This window comes from Sciurus vulgaris, assembly GCF_902686455.1.
Source record: "Sciurus vulgaris genome assembly, chromosome: 11".
Lineage (NCBI taxonomy): Eukaryota > Metazoa > Chordata > Mammalia > Rodentia > Sciuridae > Sciurus > Sciurus vulgaris.
The window spans coordinates 116977558-116997516 of NC_136472.1; the positions used below are offsets into that span (position 1 = coordinate 116977558).

A 19959-nucleotide genomic window follows, 5' to 3' on the forward strand; every position below is an offset into this window, starting at 1 on the left:
TCTTCCTACCGAGATTTATGAATCCAGATTTTAACAAACCATTTCTCAACATGTCTTCAAGTTGCAATGACATTTCAACAGTGAAGATGACCACAATGGAATGTGAACTCAGGGGAAAATATATACTGGGAATTGTAGGAATTTGTCAAAAAATAACTTACTAATTAAAAATTTTAATCCAGAAGTAGCTCACCAAGAGCCCCTTTGCTTTGAATATTCACACAAAGCCTATCAGTTTGTAAATTATTTACTTAAAGGCTAAAGCATCATCTTGTCTAAAACAGATTTTTCTAAAGGCATAATCTTCTAGGACTCTCACATTCCCACTAGTCCTTTATAAGTAGGCAGGGATCTCATTTTACAGATGACATGGTAGAAGCATAGCGACCTAAGGCCACATTATTATGGACAAAGTCACAACCAAGTCTCAAATTCTTCAAATTTTCTTATAGATGTCAATTTGATGTGATAAACACGTATTAAACCCCCTGTTTAGTGCCAACCCTTAGGGATGTGAGTTTACAAATTTCTGACACTGCTTCTGCCTTTAAGGCACTCAATGTGAGAGACACTGTTACTCTGATCTATTGCCGCCTGCCTTTGTCTAACTTTGAACTCCAATGATGCCATGAAAGGAATAGAAAATATCATTGATTTCTTCTATTTTTTTCTTTACAAATTTTTATTGATGCATTATAATTGTACATATGATGGGATTTGTTGTTATTCGTTTATGCACATTCACAATATAACAACAAAATTTGGCTAATATCACTCCCTAGCACTTCCCCTCTCCCTTCCCTTCTCTTCCCCATGTCTCTTTCCTCTACTAATCTCCCTTTGCTTTTCATGAAATCCCTACCCCTCACAACACCTTTCATTTCCTTTTTCCTCTTAGCTTTCACATATGACAGAAAATATAAGACCTTTAACCTTCTGAGTTTGACTTCTTGCACATAACATAATGGTCTTGAGTTTCATCCATGTTTCTGCAAGTGACATAATTCCATTTTTATGGCTAAATAAAACTTCATTGTGTACATATACTAGGTTTTTTTTTATCCATTCATCTGTTGATGGAGACCAAGGTTGGTTCCATAATTTGGCTATTGTGAATTGTGCTGCTATAAACATTGATATGCATGGGTCACTGTAGTATGATGATTTTAATTGTTTAGGATAAATACCAAGGAGTGGTATAGCTGGGTCATGTGGTGGTTCCATGCCTGATCTTTTAAGGAACCTCCATACTGATTTCCACAGTGGTTGTACTAATTTACAATCCCACCAACAGTTATAAAAGCATTCCTTTTTCTCCACATCCTCTCAAGAGTATTGGTTTCTGCATTGAAGACATCTTAGAGCAGCATGAATTGCATCACAGTGACCATCCATCATTAATCCAGGCACCAAGATGTAGGACATCATGTGCTACTAATATTTAATATTCAGAACGAAATATAGGGATATCATGTGAAAAATGATAAATTTGTAGACAGGCGATGGGAATTAGAACCCAATGTCAAAAAAGAATAAAAGCCAACTATGACCAAATTACATTTGACAATTAAAAAATAACTTGAGGTTTAGATAGAACAAAGACTTGTTAGAGCTGACTTGCACCCTCTCCCTTGCCCACATCACTGAGAGTGAGGTTGGGCATGAAGGTCTACACTGTCAGAACACTAGCAGGTCTACTTAGAAAATGTTCAGGCTAAGTCAATAACCTTACGTGATTGAAAACTGGAGACCAAGTTCAGGGCTCCACTCTGAGATATGCTGCCTTTCTAACCAAAGGCAACCTTTTGGTAATGGAGACAGGTAAATTAAAAAGAACCTCAGACAGGATGTTTTGAGGACGTTAAAGTTTTCCATAAAGCATAAAAAGTTATACAAATATGGCCGTATTTATCTGTTCAGTCAACATTTCAAGCACCCGTAATGTTCTCTTAGTGACACTAAGTACTGGGGATACCCAAGTGAACATCACAAAATGTTGGTGGTTTTGTTTCTATTATTAGAATACCTGGGGGAACATCCTCAGAACAGGAGCCACAAATGACCTGAAGTCTAGACACGTTGGACATAAGGGAACTTTTTCAATAAGTTGGTACTGCCTTTTTAGAAAAATTGAAAGTAAGCTTTAATAACTCAAAGGTTTACAGCATCATTTTAAGACAAGCTCCGGTCGGCGCATATGAGAGTGACAAAAGAAAAGAGAACCTCCACTCGAAGCAACAGAAAGAAAAAAATGAAGGGAAGAGATTAGGAAGACAAAATTTGTTATTTTTTCTGGAGCACTAAAGCTGGTTATTGAAAAATGCTGTTGAATTCCTGTCCTGAAGATAGTTCAAAAGTGATTAGCTAATTCTCTTTCTTAATGGGTTTCAAGCTATGACTAAAAGTGGGGTGCTAGAAGAGTCACTTTCTTGAAGTTCCACTTCCAGAGCTCTGTGAATGGTAACTAGATGGTGATGAAGCTGTTTTCTTCTCTCTCCCCTATTTGGCTGGCATGTCTAATTCCAGATTTGGAAACTCATCGACATTGCTATGAAATGTATCATAGACCATGACTCACTATGAAAAGGACAAGTGTGTAGATTGCCTTACCAGTGAAAACTCCTCTGCCAGTCCTCCCCTTTCTTCCTGGGACAAGACTTCGGTTCTTTCTCTCTGATTCATATCCTGAGGAAATCGACATGACACAAAATGGCTGTGTTCAATAAAAAACATCTCCAGCCCACACTTTGAGAACATAAGCTTTTAAAAATCCAGATGATTTGTTATCTTCTCTTTCCTCCCAAAGAATCTGGTGCCATGTGGGAATAGGCAAAACAGTCCAAATGCCATTCGTGCAGTGAAAGTTCTACATTAAATATCTTTAGCTAACATATCTACCAAATGCATCTGCCATGGTAACAGTTTTAAAGGTGGGAATTAGTAAGAGGCAGAATGAAAATTTATTTGAGCCCATAGGCAACAGATGTGCGAGGTGCCCTTTTATAGTAATAGTTAACATTGAGTGCTTGTCAGGTGTCAGAGTTTTCCTCACATTATTTCATTTAATCCAAGTCGCTACATGAGATAAATCCTACTGTGGACCCCAACTCACTGCTGACGGAAATGAGGCTCAGACAGGTTAACTCATTTGCTCAAGATGATGTCACAAGTAAGAAGCAGAGAGGAGATTCAAGCCCATAACTGTTTGAAAACTGAACCTAAGTATCTATTGCTCACTTAGAACTTACGTAAAGGTAGACACGAATTCCTCAAAAGACTAGGAATGGACCCAGGTATCCCATTCCTTGGTGTTTATGCAAAAGAAATAAAATCAGCATACTACAGTGATATAGGCACATCAATATTTATAGCAGGGCAATTCACAATAACAACGCTATGAGACCAGCCTAGGTACCCCTAAACACACAAAGAAAATGTGGCATATATACACAATGACGTCCTACTTAGCCATAAAGAAGAGTAAAATTATGTCAGTTGCTGGTTAATGAATGAAATTGGAGAACATCATGCTAAGTAAAATAAGCCAGACTCAGAAAGTCAAGGTCTAGTGTTTTTTCTAATATGTGGAAGTTAGAGAGAAATAGAGAACAAAGTGATCCATAAAATATAAGGAAGAATAGTGGAATAGAGAAAGGAAATTGAGTGGAGGAAGAAGAGATGGAAAAGGGGAGGAAACATGGAAAGAAATTGACCAAATTATGCTATGTACATATATGGATATATCACAGTGAAGTCCACTTTTGTGCATGTCTATAAAGCACCAATGTAAAAATAAATAAAAATAAATGGAATATCAGTAGAGGAGTGAAAGGGGAACATGAGGGGAGAGAAAGGGAAGGAACAGGAAGGGAGGGAAAGTGCTAGCGATTAAAATGAAGAAATTATATTACATGCATGTATGATATGTCAAAATGAACCCCCCTATTATTTATCATCATAATGCACAAATAAAAACATTTAAAAAACAAGAAAAGGTTGATAAATATCACTGTTATGTACTCGAGAAAATGGAAGTCAGGAGAAGATAAGTAACTTGATCAAGAGCATAGAGATTACTGATATTTTTGGTCCAGGATATGAACTCAGGTCAGGCAGGCCTCAATATTCATGTTCTGATCATACCAATAGAAAACCCAGGAAATAAGTGGTTGTCCTCTCATTCACTCCACATAAATTATTCTTAAGCCAATTCAAATAAACATATGCCTACTCTACAGAACACTGCATGTGAGACTCCAAAGAATCAAATGTATTGTACTTGCCTCAAATGAACTTAATTTCTAGTTGGCAGAGAAAACAGAGGAATGAACTGAGATCAGTGGCACTGAATTGTGTCACTATCTGTTAAATAACACCCTATGAGTTGAATAAATTCTGAAAGAGATGCTGCTTCTAGTGATCAGAGAAGAGGAAAGCTGATCTAGAGAAGTCTCTTAGAGGAGGTATAAAATGTTGGTATATCATGTACATGTATGACTGCATGACAGATGTGATGTACAATTGTGTGTACAATCAGAAAAATAAGAAATTATACTCCATTTATGTATGATTTATCAAAATACATAAATTCATTCTACTGTCATGCACAACTAATTAGAACAAATTTTTAAAAATATTTAAAAATGTTATGTGCTGCTGACTTCCTGGCTACTTTTTAGGTGGGAAGAAAAAAATATTTCGGAGAGCCCATGGAAAGAAAATACAATCTTGGCACTTATTGGGAAAGTTCTATTTAAGATATGGCTCACGATCACAGAGCAATGAAAGGTTGAAAGAAAGGAAAGAATTTTTCTGTGATTACAGTTAAAACTACTAGTAATCACTTTTTCCCTTGGCTGGTACGTTTCCAGAGGGTCCCATAAAACACAAACTATGAAAGTTGTAAATCAAATCCATACTCATTCTTCATAAGAAAAGGCAAAAGGGCAAAGGGAAGGAAGAGGAAGACTCAATTTCAACATTTTCAAGGGATTTTCCATGAGATCTATTGAGTCTAATGGAAAAGAACACTTTTTTAATTTAATTTTGGAAGTAGAACTTTTTTGGATGAATGAACTCAAATGCTGATTGCATATTTCAGCTCTCCTTCCCCACAGACCTCCAATTTAATAAAGAAGAGGCTTTAAAAAGAACCTTGGGATAGAAAGTATGTATTCCCTATTTACAAAGTTTAAGCCATGTCCTACTCTTTTTGCACCTAAGGCACGGACTTCAACCTTCAATACAACTTTTTATTTACTGAGACTTTTCTAAGAACAGCATTTCCCTACTATTTGCAAACAAGAAGTCTTCAAGATGCTAAAGAGTATTACAAACTAAAAAAGTTGTTAAGTCAAACTTGGGAAAGCCAAGTTCAAATGAGTCTCAGATCTGCTTGAGTGCATTTTGTTTCTATAATGGAGACATACTCAGTAGTTCCAAAGCTTGTCTGAACGCCTCCTTATTTTGTGGAACTTCTATCTGTATCTCATGGACCTGCTGTTCCAAGAAAGGAGCCATGTTCTCCTTCCTTAACACATGTTAGATCCAGGTGGATGGAATAATGGTTGCAGAGAGAGGAGTACCAACTGGTCATGATGTTGACCCACATGTAGGAGTTATGGGTCTCCAGGTCTAGGTTCTCTGCATTGATTCATCAGTGAGTGAGAGTGAGTGACAGGCTCTAATGTCTCATTGCAGGCTCTTCACTGCCAGCCTCATGGAAGAGCACTGCAGTCAATCATCCCTGCAATGTTCAGCTCAGTGCTGGAGTCAGTGGGGAATGAGGGAGATGGCAGGAATTTCTGCTCACCAGACAACTGAAGGAACACATGGAGCAAAAGTTCATCTGCACTTTGTGCCTGAGCACACCATGTCAATTACATTTTAGTGCTTCACACACAACCTTTGACATCCACTCAAAAGAGTTCAGATTCCTTTAGCAGATCTTTCTTTTGGATATACTTTCCTGCCCTCTCCCACACCTAACCAGAGCATGAGACCAACGCACACAGAATATAAAGGAATCACTTTTCTCTACAACCACTTGTTGGAGTGTGACTTCAAAATGCCACCCTTGTTTATCACCATGTACAGAGGAGGAAACAGAGACACTGCAGGGCATGTTATACCTGTTTAGAATTTTATCACAAAATGAAATCCACAGGTGAAATCTCTGTCTACAAGAACACACTCTGGTTAGTAGGGAGAACACTTCACATTCAGAACACCCAAGCTGCTTAATTCCTAGCACATCATGTATTTCAGCTGAGTCTTACTGCCTACCCTAAAGTGGTGTTTTTCTACCCTGTCCTCAGAGTTGATATGTATAAAACCTGTAGTCATTTTGTTAGCATGTTGCACATTTTGCAATATCATTGAGATTTTTAGCCAATACGTAAGTTTAACATATTTCTTAATGCAAATATTGCATCTTTCCATGTATCTATTTACACAGCTCTCTTTTCCAAATACCCGTCAGTGAAGAATCATCTACTTTACAGTTGAGCAGATTTGAAGAATAACTTATTTTTACAATACTTTAGAGTTTCCTAAGTACTTTCATTTACATGCTTTATTTTATCCTCTGTATAACTCTGAGAGATGGATGTTGATGTCTTCATTTTATAATGCAGAAATTAGACATTGAGAAACTATCACTAAGCTCGTACCTGACAAAGTGAGATTGAAACCCAGGCTGTCTGATTTCAGACTTAGCACTGTCGACTCATGAAGTGAATTAAAACCCACATTTTCTGAGAGATTTCCAGAATAAGCTCATGGTGATCCTAATCTTTTTCAGTATTCCATGATGTATATGCATTCCATACATCATGCTATCAAATAAGTACTAGTGGAAACTCTCTTGTCTTCCCGTCATTTCATGTGCTTCTTGTCTATTCCACTCAATCACAAGCCTTGCATTGCGTGTTCAAGCATTCCCTGACCTGCCGATGTGCTGTTCTCACTGCAAAGAATGCCCCTTTCCAGTCCCCAAGCAAAATCTGGCTCAATTGCATTCAACAGGACCCAGCACAGGCCAGGGCCCTTTCTTCCTCTGGAATCTCCCAGTTTCAACATCCTTCCTTCTGGAAGGAGTTCTTCTGGGTCTTCCCATAACACCCAGCGCTCATCATGCTATCACACTGCAAATATCTGCTTATCATGTTTCCCATTTGACCTTGATCGCCTCAAGAACAGAAATCTTATCTTACTTCTCTTGCAATCCTCAAAACCTAGCACCCCTAGACTATCAGCAATTAATAACTATATAATTAAATAAATAAAGTAACACCAAATCAATTAAGGTAGTTAGCACCCTTGAAGAATCCCCGGTCTCATGGGGGGGGGGTGGAGATAAAGTCTATAAAGAAACCATGATAAACACCGTGACAAATTGCACTCTGCTGGCGCATACGGGTTTGGGGTGCAGAGCAAAGATAGGAAGGGATTGTTCTGCCTGGGCATTCAGAACTCACAGAAAGCAAAACTGGACAGGGTCTTGAAAGGAAAGCAGAAATATACCAAATGATTGCAAAGAGCAGAGAGGAACAGGGTGGGAGTGGACAGCAAAGGTGAAGGCAAGTTCTAGCAGGGCTCCATTCTATTTTGGCTGTACAGTATAGCAACCTTTCTTTGGGGGAGCTGACCCTCTCTCCGCCCAGCCTTGTGACTCTAATAGAAGCTGCCTGTCACATTATCTTATTTTGCTGGCTCAGAGGACTTCCTAGAGGAGTTGCAAACTTCTCCTGCCTCCTGGAGGAAGTAGATCTAAGAGAATAAAGCTGACCTAGAGAGAGAGAAGCCAAGAACAAAGAGAAAGGAAGAGTAAGAGTCCCGATTCTGGAAATTTCAGGACCCTGATGTACCCTAGCCCTTCCTAGAGTTTATTTATTTATTTTTTTTTAGCCCAAGCTAAATCAAACTTCCTGTCACTTAGAAGCACATGCATGCTGACTAACATTAAGACCTTAGAAACATCGCCTACCACACGCAGGTTCACATAGGCACAAGGCAGCTGCTCTGGGTTGTATTCCTCAAGCGCACCTCTTCCCATCATCTGGTTCAAGCCTTGTATTTAAAAGTGGAGATGTAGGCTTCAGTCCCTATCCCAAAGCTTCCCATCCTACTCATGACAGCTTAATAGAACCAAAACTTTCTTCCCAGAACAGCTGTTCCCTTCTCCAAAGACTGCTTTCCTCGCTATGTGCTAAGAAATTAGCCTCAAGGTTAGAGGTGATCATGATATTCACATTTGGTAAAAAATAAAAATAAAAATAAAAATGGACAAAGAATTCATGACATGACTATAAAGCAAGACCTTATTATTCTTTCATTCACTCAACAAATACACCCAGACAAGCACCTGCTTCTCTGGTAGGCCAGTATTTGGAGACAAACCAGGCATGCTCCTTGACCTTAAGTAGCCCACCAAGTAGAGTGAGAAATAGTACAACTTACTAGTGCCCATATACCGCAAATTGGCCTGCTGGGAGAATACATACTTATTACTTTTGCAATTTCGGGTAAGTCCCTTTTGAACCAGTTATGAAGCAAACAAAAACATCAGCTCACAATTTTACTGCTGTATTTAAATTCAGTTTTAATAATTAAAAAAATGGTCTCATCCAGCTGGACCAATTGGATATGGCACTTGGTGATTATTGAAAACACAAAACATCCTCCAAAGACAATCATTTGCTCCCACTTGGTAGCAAATAGAAGAATATGCTATAGGTCCTGAAGTCTACTGTAAAATAGGAGGTTCAAAGACATTTTGCCCAAGGCTAGGCAGCATTACTGCCCTGAAGGGAACTATACTATTCAGAATAGATGTGTTTTTAAGCATTTGATAAAATAACGAGTTCTAGAATTTATATTAACTTTGCAGGCAGGCATATATCTGCCCAGAGGCAGGTACCAGCGTCACCTCAAGTAACCTCGAGCCTCTTCCAGTTCTGTGATTCTGCAATTGCTTATACTGAATTTCTCCAAGACTGGGATAGGCTGAAGAGCTATTTCTGTCCTAGTTCTTTTGCTTATATAGGTCAAATTCTATCCAATGAGTACCATAACAATAACCACCTCATGACCTGGTTATTTTAGACAACCCGATAAAACGACAATCAAGTATGACTCCAAGCCCGAGTTGGCTGTTACAGAATTTGACCTGAATATAATTTAAGCAAGGAGGTGGCCAGTGTTGTAAGATTTTTATCTTCATGGCCCTGAGCCATGGCAGAGCAGTCAGATTAAAGGTACAGAAAAATTATCAATGAGTCCAAACCACTGTACTCAAAACCCTGAATCATCAACACCACATGCCTGACAGAGGCTGCAGTCACAATGTCTGGGGACTCAGTGCTATGACTCTCTATGTAAGACTGGTATCCACCTTATGTCTGTCCACTCCAGCCAAAGAGTGCAGGGCAATTTGTCTGCCCTAATCCAGGTCTATTCATAATCCTCTTGTCATCCTGGGTGCTCCCAAACCTGAGGTTTTTCTTTCTCCATTCTTTCTCAGGTAGCTAGATTCATGCTGCTCTACATTTCTTTTTTCTTTTTCTTTTCTTTTTTTTTTTTTTTTACATACATTATTCTCACTTGGAATGAGGTGCTAGTTGCTATTCTCTGAAATTTTCCACTATTAAGAATGTAAATCCCCTGAGGGGAGATACTTGGTTATTTCCCATCTACGTTCAATATTTGGGTCCTATTAAGAGAACATAAGTTCCACAAGAGCATGAAATCTCACATCCAGGAGAGTGTCTGGGCCATAGTAGGTGCTTAGTAATTATTTGTTGAATTAATAAATGAAGAGTGATAAATAGCTATGCTCTGTTTACTGTCCTATAAAGTTTTTTATTGGGGCATTATAGTTATACATAAGGGTGGGATTCATGATGTCATATTTGTATGTGAACATAATATAATTTGATCCATCTTCTTCCTCAGTACCTTCTCTTTCCCTGCTTCCTCCTGACCCCTGATCTTCTTGCTCTATTTGATGAATCTCCCTTCTGGGCTGTTATTTATGACCCAACTCCAGTGTCAACCCTCCTTTCCAAAGCAGTTATAGGTTTTCCTCTGATCCTTCAGTACTCTTGCATTCCTCTATTATAATACTTATGGGATATTCTTCTTCTTGTTCATGCTGTATCTGTCTTACCAACTAAACCGGGGGATATTTTACAGCAGAAACTGTGTTTTATATAGCACCGTATTATTTTTGCCTAAAAGAGTATGAATTCAGTAAATGCTTATTGTTTGAACAATTGAAAGAATTAATAGAAATGTTTCTCTTGTAACTATGAATGCTAATGATTTATGATTTAACATCACACTTCAAATTCTGCATGGACTCCAGAGGCTTCTATGGATCAAACTGAAAAAGCCATGAGTCACTGGCCTTGGAGGGGAGGGCTGTGTGTTTATGGAGGATTTGTTTCCCGACCTCGATGAATCATGTGTATAATCACCCAAACTGCATCCTGTCTGGGGAAGTAACCAAAACCCCTATTTCTGGCCCCAATGGCTTTTTGGTTTTATGAGTAAATGCCACTGGCATGCCATTAAATAAATGCCCTCAGAAAGCCCTCAGCCAGGGCTCTAACCTGCAATACTAGGGGTCGGGTAGGCCAGTGGTCTTGCCATGAGAGCAAAATGTGAAGATATTACTTTCTCAACTGGCCTCTAACTGGGGACCTTTCTCCAAGTTTTTATCAAATATCTGTGACACTCTTTTCCAAATCAGAGGTTCCATCATGGATTCTCCTGCCCATAAATATTCAATTGCTTTCACCATCTACAGAATAAAGACTGAACTTCTTAACCTATAATCCAAGGTCATCCAAAATCTGCTTCCAACCTGCTTTACCCACCAGATCTTCCCTCATCCCCATGTAACCATATGCTCCACATGCAATGGATGATTTTCTGAATGCATACAAGCCTTAGTCTTTGATCTATGACTTGGCTGTATTTTCAATGCCACTTCCTCTACATCTTCTGTGATTGTCCAGCAAGGAAATTAACTTCTCTTTTCAGCATGCAGATTTTATCTGACTCCCATCCCATTGCTCATTCTAATGTGTCTTATAACCACATATGCACATGTTTGTTTCTCTAAGAAGTCAATTCCCAGAGAAATCTGGATCTTAGTCAATGTTATACTCCTTATGCACTAGAAGTACCTGGAAGAGTGGGGACTCAAAAGTTGAATGGAAAGTGGAATTCATTCAATTGTTTAGGTCCTTATCTTTTACTTGGAATCATCAGGAAATGCTCAATGTAGAAGTTTATTATTTTTATTTCTCTCATTTTATCTATCACCCCTTTCCATGAAAATATAAGATTAAGAAGATCTTGGGTCTCCACAAACACCCTGTTGTTGTATACCTATGGATCTCAAAGGGAAGGTTTTATTTCAGGTTTTCTCCCTCCTGATACTTAGTTCCTTGTGGCCTATTTTGCTAGTGGATGTCATAAGCTTAGGGAGAGAGGTATAATTTTAATATTGACTTTAAGAAAGAAAATTAAAAGGGGATCTGCTGTGTCAAAAGGCAAACTTTTTAAAAGGTAGTATATTCCAAAAGCAAAGACTTTTCTGTCATTTTCTGTTTTGGAATATCCATGCCACAGGGCTAATTTCAAGGCAGATGAATACATGAGAGTTAATGCAATAAAACTTGGCTTTGTTTGACTGCAAAGCACTTTGCTTTTCTTATTGTTTATTACTATAATGCTGGTTATGAGAATGGGGACAAAGGAGACAATGTTAAAATCACCCGGGCCAAGGTCAGATAAAGAAGAAGCAGAGTATCAAGAGTTTTGATTCCTCTACTGCCTTTTGGTAATGTTTACATCTGGATAGAAGAGAGAGCTGGGTGGCAGTGTGACTGTTTGAGATCCCTCTCCTTACTGTTTCTCCAAAGGCTGCCACTGGGGAGTCTCCAGAGGCCAAGTTCCAGTGACTAAATGACCACTGTTTGCAATTTCTCTATCAGTTAAGTAGGCAGAATACCTGCTATGACTTACATGGTCAGACTTTATAAATTCCAACATGCTACTCAGATATTAGTTGCTATCACTAATTCAAAGATGACTATTTTTTTATTACCCTACACTACAAACAATTCACAATTTTTACCAGGTCCTATCAGTATTTCAGGCTCTATAGGTCAATTTGGTCTGTGTTATAACTACTAGACTCTGCCTTTGTAATAGAAATGCAGTCACAGTCAATATTAAAACAGATGGGGCTTTATTCCAATAAAACTTTATTTATAAAACAGGTGGTAGACCAGATTTGGCCCTTGGGCCATATTTGCAAATCCCTGCCCTACATGTTTGCTAGGTGTAAAACACCAGAGGCAGAGGGAAATATCTAAACACTTTTTCTGACATAAACAATGATATTGTTGGGTTTTGTGAGACTTTCAGATATCTCCTTTAAGACAGTTTCACTTTGGAACATTATCATTACATATTCATCATCATCAATATCATCAGCGTTGTCTGTACCTATCTGGGAAAGATTATGGAGAGAGTCATAAAAGAGTCCCAGTTTTCTATACCTACCTCTTGACCACACTCTTCTGGGAGAGACAGGTCTGATTATTGTTAAAGAAAATATCAGTCATACTCATGGTGAAAGGTCGCTATATTTTTTTAACAAATTGGTCCTTTGAGCAAGATGAATTTTAATGGATTGGTTTATTAACCTAAAGGTTGAACCAGACAGAGAGTAACTGAATGATTTGTTCATAATTAGTATTATTTATAATTATTTTACTTGGGAAAAAATATCACCTTAAATGTCAGGATGTTTTTTAATTGCCTCAGATGAGATTCACAATAATTGACTTTGCAAATGTATTTTAAAAAACTCATTTAAAAATATCTGAAGCTGCTGACAGTCTGTCTAGAAGAAGCAGATATTGATATTCATTACTAGGAACAGGGCAGAAATTGATCCACGATTTTTTTTAACCACTTGAATTGAGTATGTGGTCACTTGTGGACTCTAAAATAGCTGAAATGCTGATAGAGCAATGTGTTTGTTCCTTTACCCTATTAAACCTGTTCTCTGAGTCTGCAATATTCCCACAAATAGTAGAATAAGATATATGTATATATACATATATATGCATATATGCATATGAATATATGTGTGTGTGTGTGTGTGTGTGTGTGTGTGTGTCTCTTTAGTCCTCCAAAGCTCAGTAGGCAAATCCCTTGCTCAGAGTAGTAAGGGTATATTAACTGATTAATTATTATTAATGTCAACTTTTATTTAGCTAGCAATTATAATCTATTAAGAGCATTTATTCACATTATCTTCCTTATTCAATTCTCAGAAAAATCCTGTAAGGCTCATCAGTAATGTATTATTATCTCCCTTTTATAGACAAAGGAAACGGAAACTCCAATGTTTCCCTGCTTAAGCTAATCTCACCAATAAGTGGCAAATCCTGGACTTGAATACAGAATTTCTGACTCCTAGTCCATTACCTAGAGCAAATGTGGAAGATGTGAAGGAAGAAAGGGAAAGCGTGAAACAGTTCCGGCTGGAGAGAACCTGGAAAGGCCAGCAGACCAGAATTCCTTCTAGTTTAGGTCAAAGTCCAGAGTAGGTGTGGCTATGTGACACACCACCAGAATGATTAGCTTCACTATGAGGCAGACCTACTCACTTTGAATTTTCTTGTGCAACTGAACATTCGCTGTCTATCTCTTATCCTCGGATTTCTCGTGAAGTTTCTGGGGCACCAGAGTTGGAACCAACTTCAAACCAACTTAAGTCTCTGATTCAGTTTTCAAACCCTCCCTCTCCTGCTCTGGGGTCAGCCCTTTTCATCAACCCTGCAACCATTTATTTTTTTCTTTTGCCCTCCCTTAGGCAAAACCATTTCTTTTTTATTTGCCCTCCTCTCTCCCTTTATCTCCCAGTGCCTCTTTGCACTGCTTTTCCCTTTTAATCTTTGCTGACCACCCTCTGCGTTTGCTCCATCCATCTTTCACACCGACAGAAGCTCTGTGCCTCTCTCCCCCATGAGCATCCCTGGTCACCCTTTCCCAGGCTCCTACCTGTGCTTCGCAGACACAAGCACCTCCTGGTTGCCCTCGGACGTCTTGGTTCTGTCGATCTGATGCTGCCAGCCTCCATCCAGGGCCTGGGAACTGTGCATGTCTTCAAGCTCTTTGTTACTTGGCCTCTTTAGTTTAAAATGCTAGTAAATAACAACACACAATAAAAGATGGTGTCAGTTATGGCTCTTGCCCGCAGCCTCCAGGAGTGTTATCTCAGACCTCAACATTGCAACAAAGAAATCTCACTGTTGGGTGAGTGAAAACCAGTTACAGGACAAGAGGAGAAACTTCAGCGCTTCCAAAATTCCACAGTCCCAGCTGCCCTCCAGGGGCTCCCCCTTGTGGGAGATGCTGGGCATGGCAAGGCAGTACCCAGTTGGGACAGTGGCTGGGTGGGAGGGCATGAGAATACAGTGCACATACTCAGCGGGGTGTGCCCCAAAGGGCACAGGGACCAACTCCAGTCACAAAGAACACCCTCTGTGTGAACTACAATGCTGAGGTCCTCCATAATCGGTCATGGAAATACTTTGGGGAGCCAGAGTTCTTGGTGCCCGGGGGTCTCTAATGCAGGTGAGCACACTCATGAGTGAGGAGCTTGTACCCCTTATGCTTTGTGTGGGAAGTGGTGATTGGCAACCGATTACTTCTGCTGTGTATCCAACCTCCTGATTGGAAAATGTGTCATCCAGTGGACACCTACACAGGGCTGCTCTGGGAAGACAGGTGTGGTCTTCATCATCTGAGCAAAGCATGATGGTCCAGTCTCCTGGGCTCTCTGGGCTTTTTGGTACCATGGGAACCCTGGCAACTTTCTGCTGCTCACCTTGATGAAACAAGACTGGATGTCTAAATAACATCTTTCCCCAGAGAGATACAATCTCATTCATTCTAACCCACCCTGGTAGGCAGGTAAGAAATCAAATATATTATTTTCTGCAAACAGAATCAGAGACTCTGGTTCTGTAGTGGAGTGATATTTCCAATGTACTAGAAAAACCATCAGAAGAACGAAGATCAGAACTGGGTTTTCTGACTCTGTCCAGCCCATCAGTCCAGACTATGCTGTCTCCGGAGAAAAGGGGAAGTGATACTCAAACAGCCCTCAGTGCAGGGCGATGAGCCACACCATTAAGGAGTATCGATCGGCTCCCCCTGCTGTGAGGACAGCCTGCTGGGTGTGACACAGACAGAGTCTCAGACTGAGCCTGCAGGAGAGAATTCATCATTATGCCAGATGTGGAAGAGAACCAGTAGGACCAGTGGGAAGCTCTTTATTTACCAGTACGTGGAAGAGGAATAGGGAAACTGCAGAATGACAACAGTGATCTGGCACTGACTCCTGGTCACCACAAGCCTTGTGACATATTATCTCATTTCACCGCTGTACTAATTCTGAGACCCTGATTGCAGGATTAGGTTAGCTCCATTTTAGGGATGAAGAAATTGAGGTCAGAGTGGTTAATGGGCAATAATATGTGGCAAAGATGATGATCAAATCGAAAGCAGCTTAAACCTTGAGTTCATCTCAGCACGTCGCCTTGCCACATGGCTCTTCTAGCAGTACTGGCAAAGAAGCTCTGTCCAGGGGTGAATATAAAACATTTCATGTTAAGTTCAGCAAACCAAATCTCACCCCTGCTCCCTCTACCTCCCTAATGTAATGAATCCTATGGAAAGACTAAACTTGGCATAAAATTATAAAAGAATGGGCTCTTTCTCCAAAGGTAGCATAGAAAGTACAGGAATAAAGACAGAAGAGCAAGGATGACCTGAGCAAAAGAAGCTGTGTGACTCTAAAATGATGATGATGATGATGATGAAGAAAGAGAAAAAGGAGGAGGAGCAGGAGGAAGAAAAGTCAATTAATGGTATGGTCACTGACCGTAAATTCAGTAAATGATTCTCAGACCTATGTTGGGTCTTGAGCTAAATATGAAAGAGGTATACTGCCCTGATCATGTAGTTTAAACTTTGCTGTAAACTCAAATAAAAAAAATAAATCACCAGGATTTAAAGAATTTAAACAAACAAAAGCATTCCCTTTCATACAAATGGATCTAAAATTGAGGATCTTTAGCCATAGGCCCACTGTGAAGGATGGCATCGAAATCCAGAAATACATCTCAAGAAGAGGGCCTCAGGTATCTGGAGCATGTGAAGGATACTGGGTCAGGGTTTGGGATCAGGAAAATGAATGGGGAAGGAAGGACAGTCTTGTTCCCTTTTAATTGGTTAGAGCATCCAGTCCTGCTCTGGACACCACCAAGGCAAAAATGGAATAATCTGAGACCAGAGCAACCAATGAATACAAGAGATTTGAAACTGTGGCATGAGAAATTTGGAAAACAGAGAAAGAGTTAAGCAGATGAAGATAGAACATTATAATTGCCGTCTTCCAATACACAAAGGGCATTCAGGTAGAAAAGAGAAAAGATTTGCTCTGTCCAGCTTTAGGGAACAGATGGAGCCAAGGGGGAGAAATTCCAAAGAGAAAATTCTGATTCATTATAAGAAAAAATATTCTGCTAGCTAGTCCAAAATTAGAAAGGTCACTTCCTGTCTGGAGAAGGCTAGGAGGGAGTATTACCAGAAGTCCTTTGGTCAAAGAGAGGCCCAAGAACAGACTGGAATGAAATGGGGTCCTGGGGTTCACAAGAAGAAACCAGACAGTAGAAAACAGTAGGCTCCCATCCAGAGCCTTTTCTCCTTTTGAGGGATTTGTGGTATAATTCAGCAATCAGTTAAATACAAAGTGTGCTTGCTTTCTCCTTCTGTCTTTCCCTGGAATAGAATCATTTATTTTATTGTTTCATTTAATTCCAGGTGTGTTGGGTGGGGCCATTGCCCTTTAGTATCATGTAAAACACAAAGGAAAAGGCCAAAGTCTGACACTCCGGATGATCAAAAGAGATGTTGAGGAACAATTTCATCAAGCATCCAGCACCACCCATGTCTGAATTCCTTCCAACTGAGTGGTTGCCGGTTTGACTCAGCCTCCGAAGTTCATTTGACTGCAAGCCATTCTAATGGGGCTCAGGAAGAAGCCCATGCACACACAATGCATCAGCAAGACATGGAAACAATGGAAGAGAAAAGTAATACCTTCAGTGTAGTCACCAAGAATAAAGACAGAGGCTAAAATTAATTAGGATTTTTTTTTTTTCCTAGCAGGGATTGAACTCAGGGGTGCTTAACCACTGAGCCATATCCCCATCCTTTTTTATATTTTATTAGAGACAGTCTCAATGAGTTGCTTAGGGTTTCAGTAAGTTGCTGAGGCTAAATTTGAACTTGCGATCCTCCAGCCTCAGCCTCCTGAGTCACTGGGATTACAGGCGTGTGCCACCACACCTGGCAGGATTTTTAAAAGTTAGAGTCATAGTACATTAAAAATAATACCACCTCCAGGTGGAGGGACCACACCACTGACAGGATTCATGGTAAGAAGCCTAGGTGAAATGTTGCCTGTCCTGCCGTCCTTTGTACCTGTGGGAGCCTTACAGAGAGGGCTGGGAAAATAGAGAAGAAATAAAAAGGGTAAATATTGCTAACAGGAAAGAAAGGAACACTGAGGTGTCGTGGTGGGGTGGGAATGTGGTTTGCAGCTGGAGTCTCTAGCAGGGCGTAAACGGGAGGAGAGTTGCAGGGCAGAGGGTGAAGCTGGTGAGGACAGCAGACGAGAGACAGAGAACATTGAAGAACTGACCTCTGATAGAGCAGAGGGAACAAGGGGCTTAGGTGAGGGGCAAGAAGACAGAGTTTGGGGATGTGGAAAAGGGGGGAATTTAAGAGGAGAAAGGGAAATTTGGAGGTAGGGTAACCTGAAGTGTTGTAGGTAGCTGGGACCTTTCCAAGACCACCTCAGGGCCTTAGGAGGTGATGAGAAGCAGAGATGGGGGGGTAACATTGAAGGGCGAATAGGAGGGAAGGAAGATCTGAGTGAAGAGATGAGTGGAAACTGGACCCACCCTATGAATGGGTTTCTCCATTTCCATGACTAGCTCCCTTCTCAGGGGAGGGTCACTTTCCTAGCTCCCAAAGATTGTTAATTCATCAGAAAAGTCCAAACCCAACAGGTGTTAACTGCTCAGATGCATGACAGAAATAGAACCAAAATATTGGGAAAATACCCTGCCAGAATATGTCCCATATTAATCTGAATTACTACCCGTGAACAATCATTTTCTCATAAGTACGATGGGTGGAGGAACATGGTGGCCCACCTTAGGAATCTAATGTGCACGACTGGGCCTGTCCTTAGAGAGGTCACAGAGGAATAGGGGGCAGAAGGACAGACAGCGATGCCTAGAACCAGAAAAGACTGTGAGACACCATAGGGGATCAGGAGCAGTCGTCCATAGGAAGTTTTTTCTTGGCCTGAGAATCTCAGAGGATCCCCAGTCTCCAGTGTCCAGAGGAAGCTGAGCTAAGAAAAGGACCATTGGGCAGCTGGTGGGAAGCCAGATGGGGCAGAACTGGAGGCTCCTCATGGGAGGAGGAAACCTCCTACCTGAGATCCTGCTCCTGTGGACCCTGCTCACCCTGCTTGGTGCAGTCCTGTGATGTGGCCTCCATCTCTAGACAAGTGAGAAAATGGCCTGTTGGAGCCTCTCTGCATCCAGCCTTTCTGTACAACTTGCTTTTCCACTCAGGTTTGCACACGAGACCAGCTCTTCTCATGCACCCCAGATGCCTGTTTCAGGGAAGTGTTTGCATTTTCCTTGGCAAATGCTTCCCAGGTACAGCTTGCTAGATACTTTTAGGCTGGGCCAATTACAACAAGCACTAAAATTGCTGAACCAAGTAGTTTCTTCAGAGCTGTGCTTACATTTCCTCCCTGAAAAGAGCAGGGGGCCCGCTTCATGCAGAATCTGCACACAGAAAAATGCAAGGTTCACTCCTAACACAGAGGAGGTACAGGATAACTTTCCCAAAGAGGAGATGAGATGCAACCAGTTTTTCACTTTGATGTTACACTTCTCAGTCGGGTTTCACCCTGTTTAGGAGGGAAGACAAGATGGCTCAGAGGCGGCTTCCCTGAAGACTGTCTTGAGAAAGGGCTAGAGAGGCTTTTAGTTTAAGCCCCATGAATTTCAAGTTGGCTGAAGAATTTATGTGTCAATAGCCTCTCTCATTCCGGAACTTCCACTAGGGCCAGGGTTCAATATTGCAATTATCTTCTTGTAAATTCTGGCTTTGGAAGGAAGAAGGAGTCAGTTTATAAATGGTTTTTGATTTTTTAAAATAATCATAGAGAGATGTTTGGGCAGAAATAAAGCAATTCCAGAAGGGATTACTCCAGAGTTGGTTTTTGTTTTTGGTTTTTTTTTTTTTTTTCTGATTTATGAATTGTTACAGTACAAAAGTACAATAAATTTACCTCTTCATTTATTTTCTATTATGCTAACATTAGATTGTGTAACATTCCTGAGTTATCCCTAGCTTAGGGAAGACATTGAGGAATATCTTAATGAGAGCATGCCAGGAAGTAGCATAGCCAGTTTGGAATTAAAAATTATCCATGGATAATTGACAAAGCATGTAATGCATATGGAGATCACTGAGAAGTGACCACTCTGAGAGGTACCTGCCAGAGCCCTCCAAAACCAGAAATTATCATAGAAGTGTGTCTTTGATTCTTGGCCTTTATTCGTGGTTTACTAAGCAAGGGAATTGTAGGTCCAAGCTCCAAGTCTGAAGGTGCTCTTCAAACTGGGAAAACTGAGTCTTTTAGAAAGAAAAATCTGCACTTAGTTTCACAGGCAAGATGACCTACACGTGTCCATAGATACTGAGAGCCATCAATCAGAACTGAACTGAACTTACTCAAAGAGAATAAGAAACTAAAGGGTTACCAGATAAAAA

General features: G+C 40.3%; 1 protein-coding gene across 9 annotated transcripts in view; it reads right to left on the reverse strand.

Moving 5' to 3' along the window:
* Positions 1–19959, reverse strand: part of LOC306640373 (uncharacterized protein) — a 258856-nt gene that overhangs the window by 91684 nt on the left and 147213 nt on the right. For 5 of the 9 annotated variants that reach the window (XM_079104580.1, XM_079104579.1, XM_079104578.1 and 2 more), the window contains 2 exons: positions 14089–14231; positions 2611–2685 (listed from right to left, as the gene is read on the reverse strand). In XM_079104580.1, coding sequence (XP_078960706.1) covers positions 2611–2685; positions 14089–14167 — 154 coding nt within the window. In that variant the 5' untranslated portion in view covers positions 14168–14231. The remainder of the gene's footprint in view (positions 1–2610; positions 2686–14088; positions 14232–19959) is intronic. The other 4 variants (XM_079104574.1, XM_079104573.1, XM_079104576.1 and 1 more) reach the window with 1 other exon arrangement.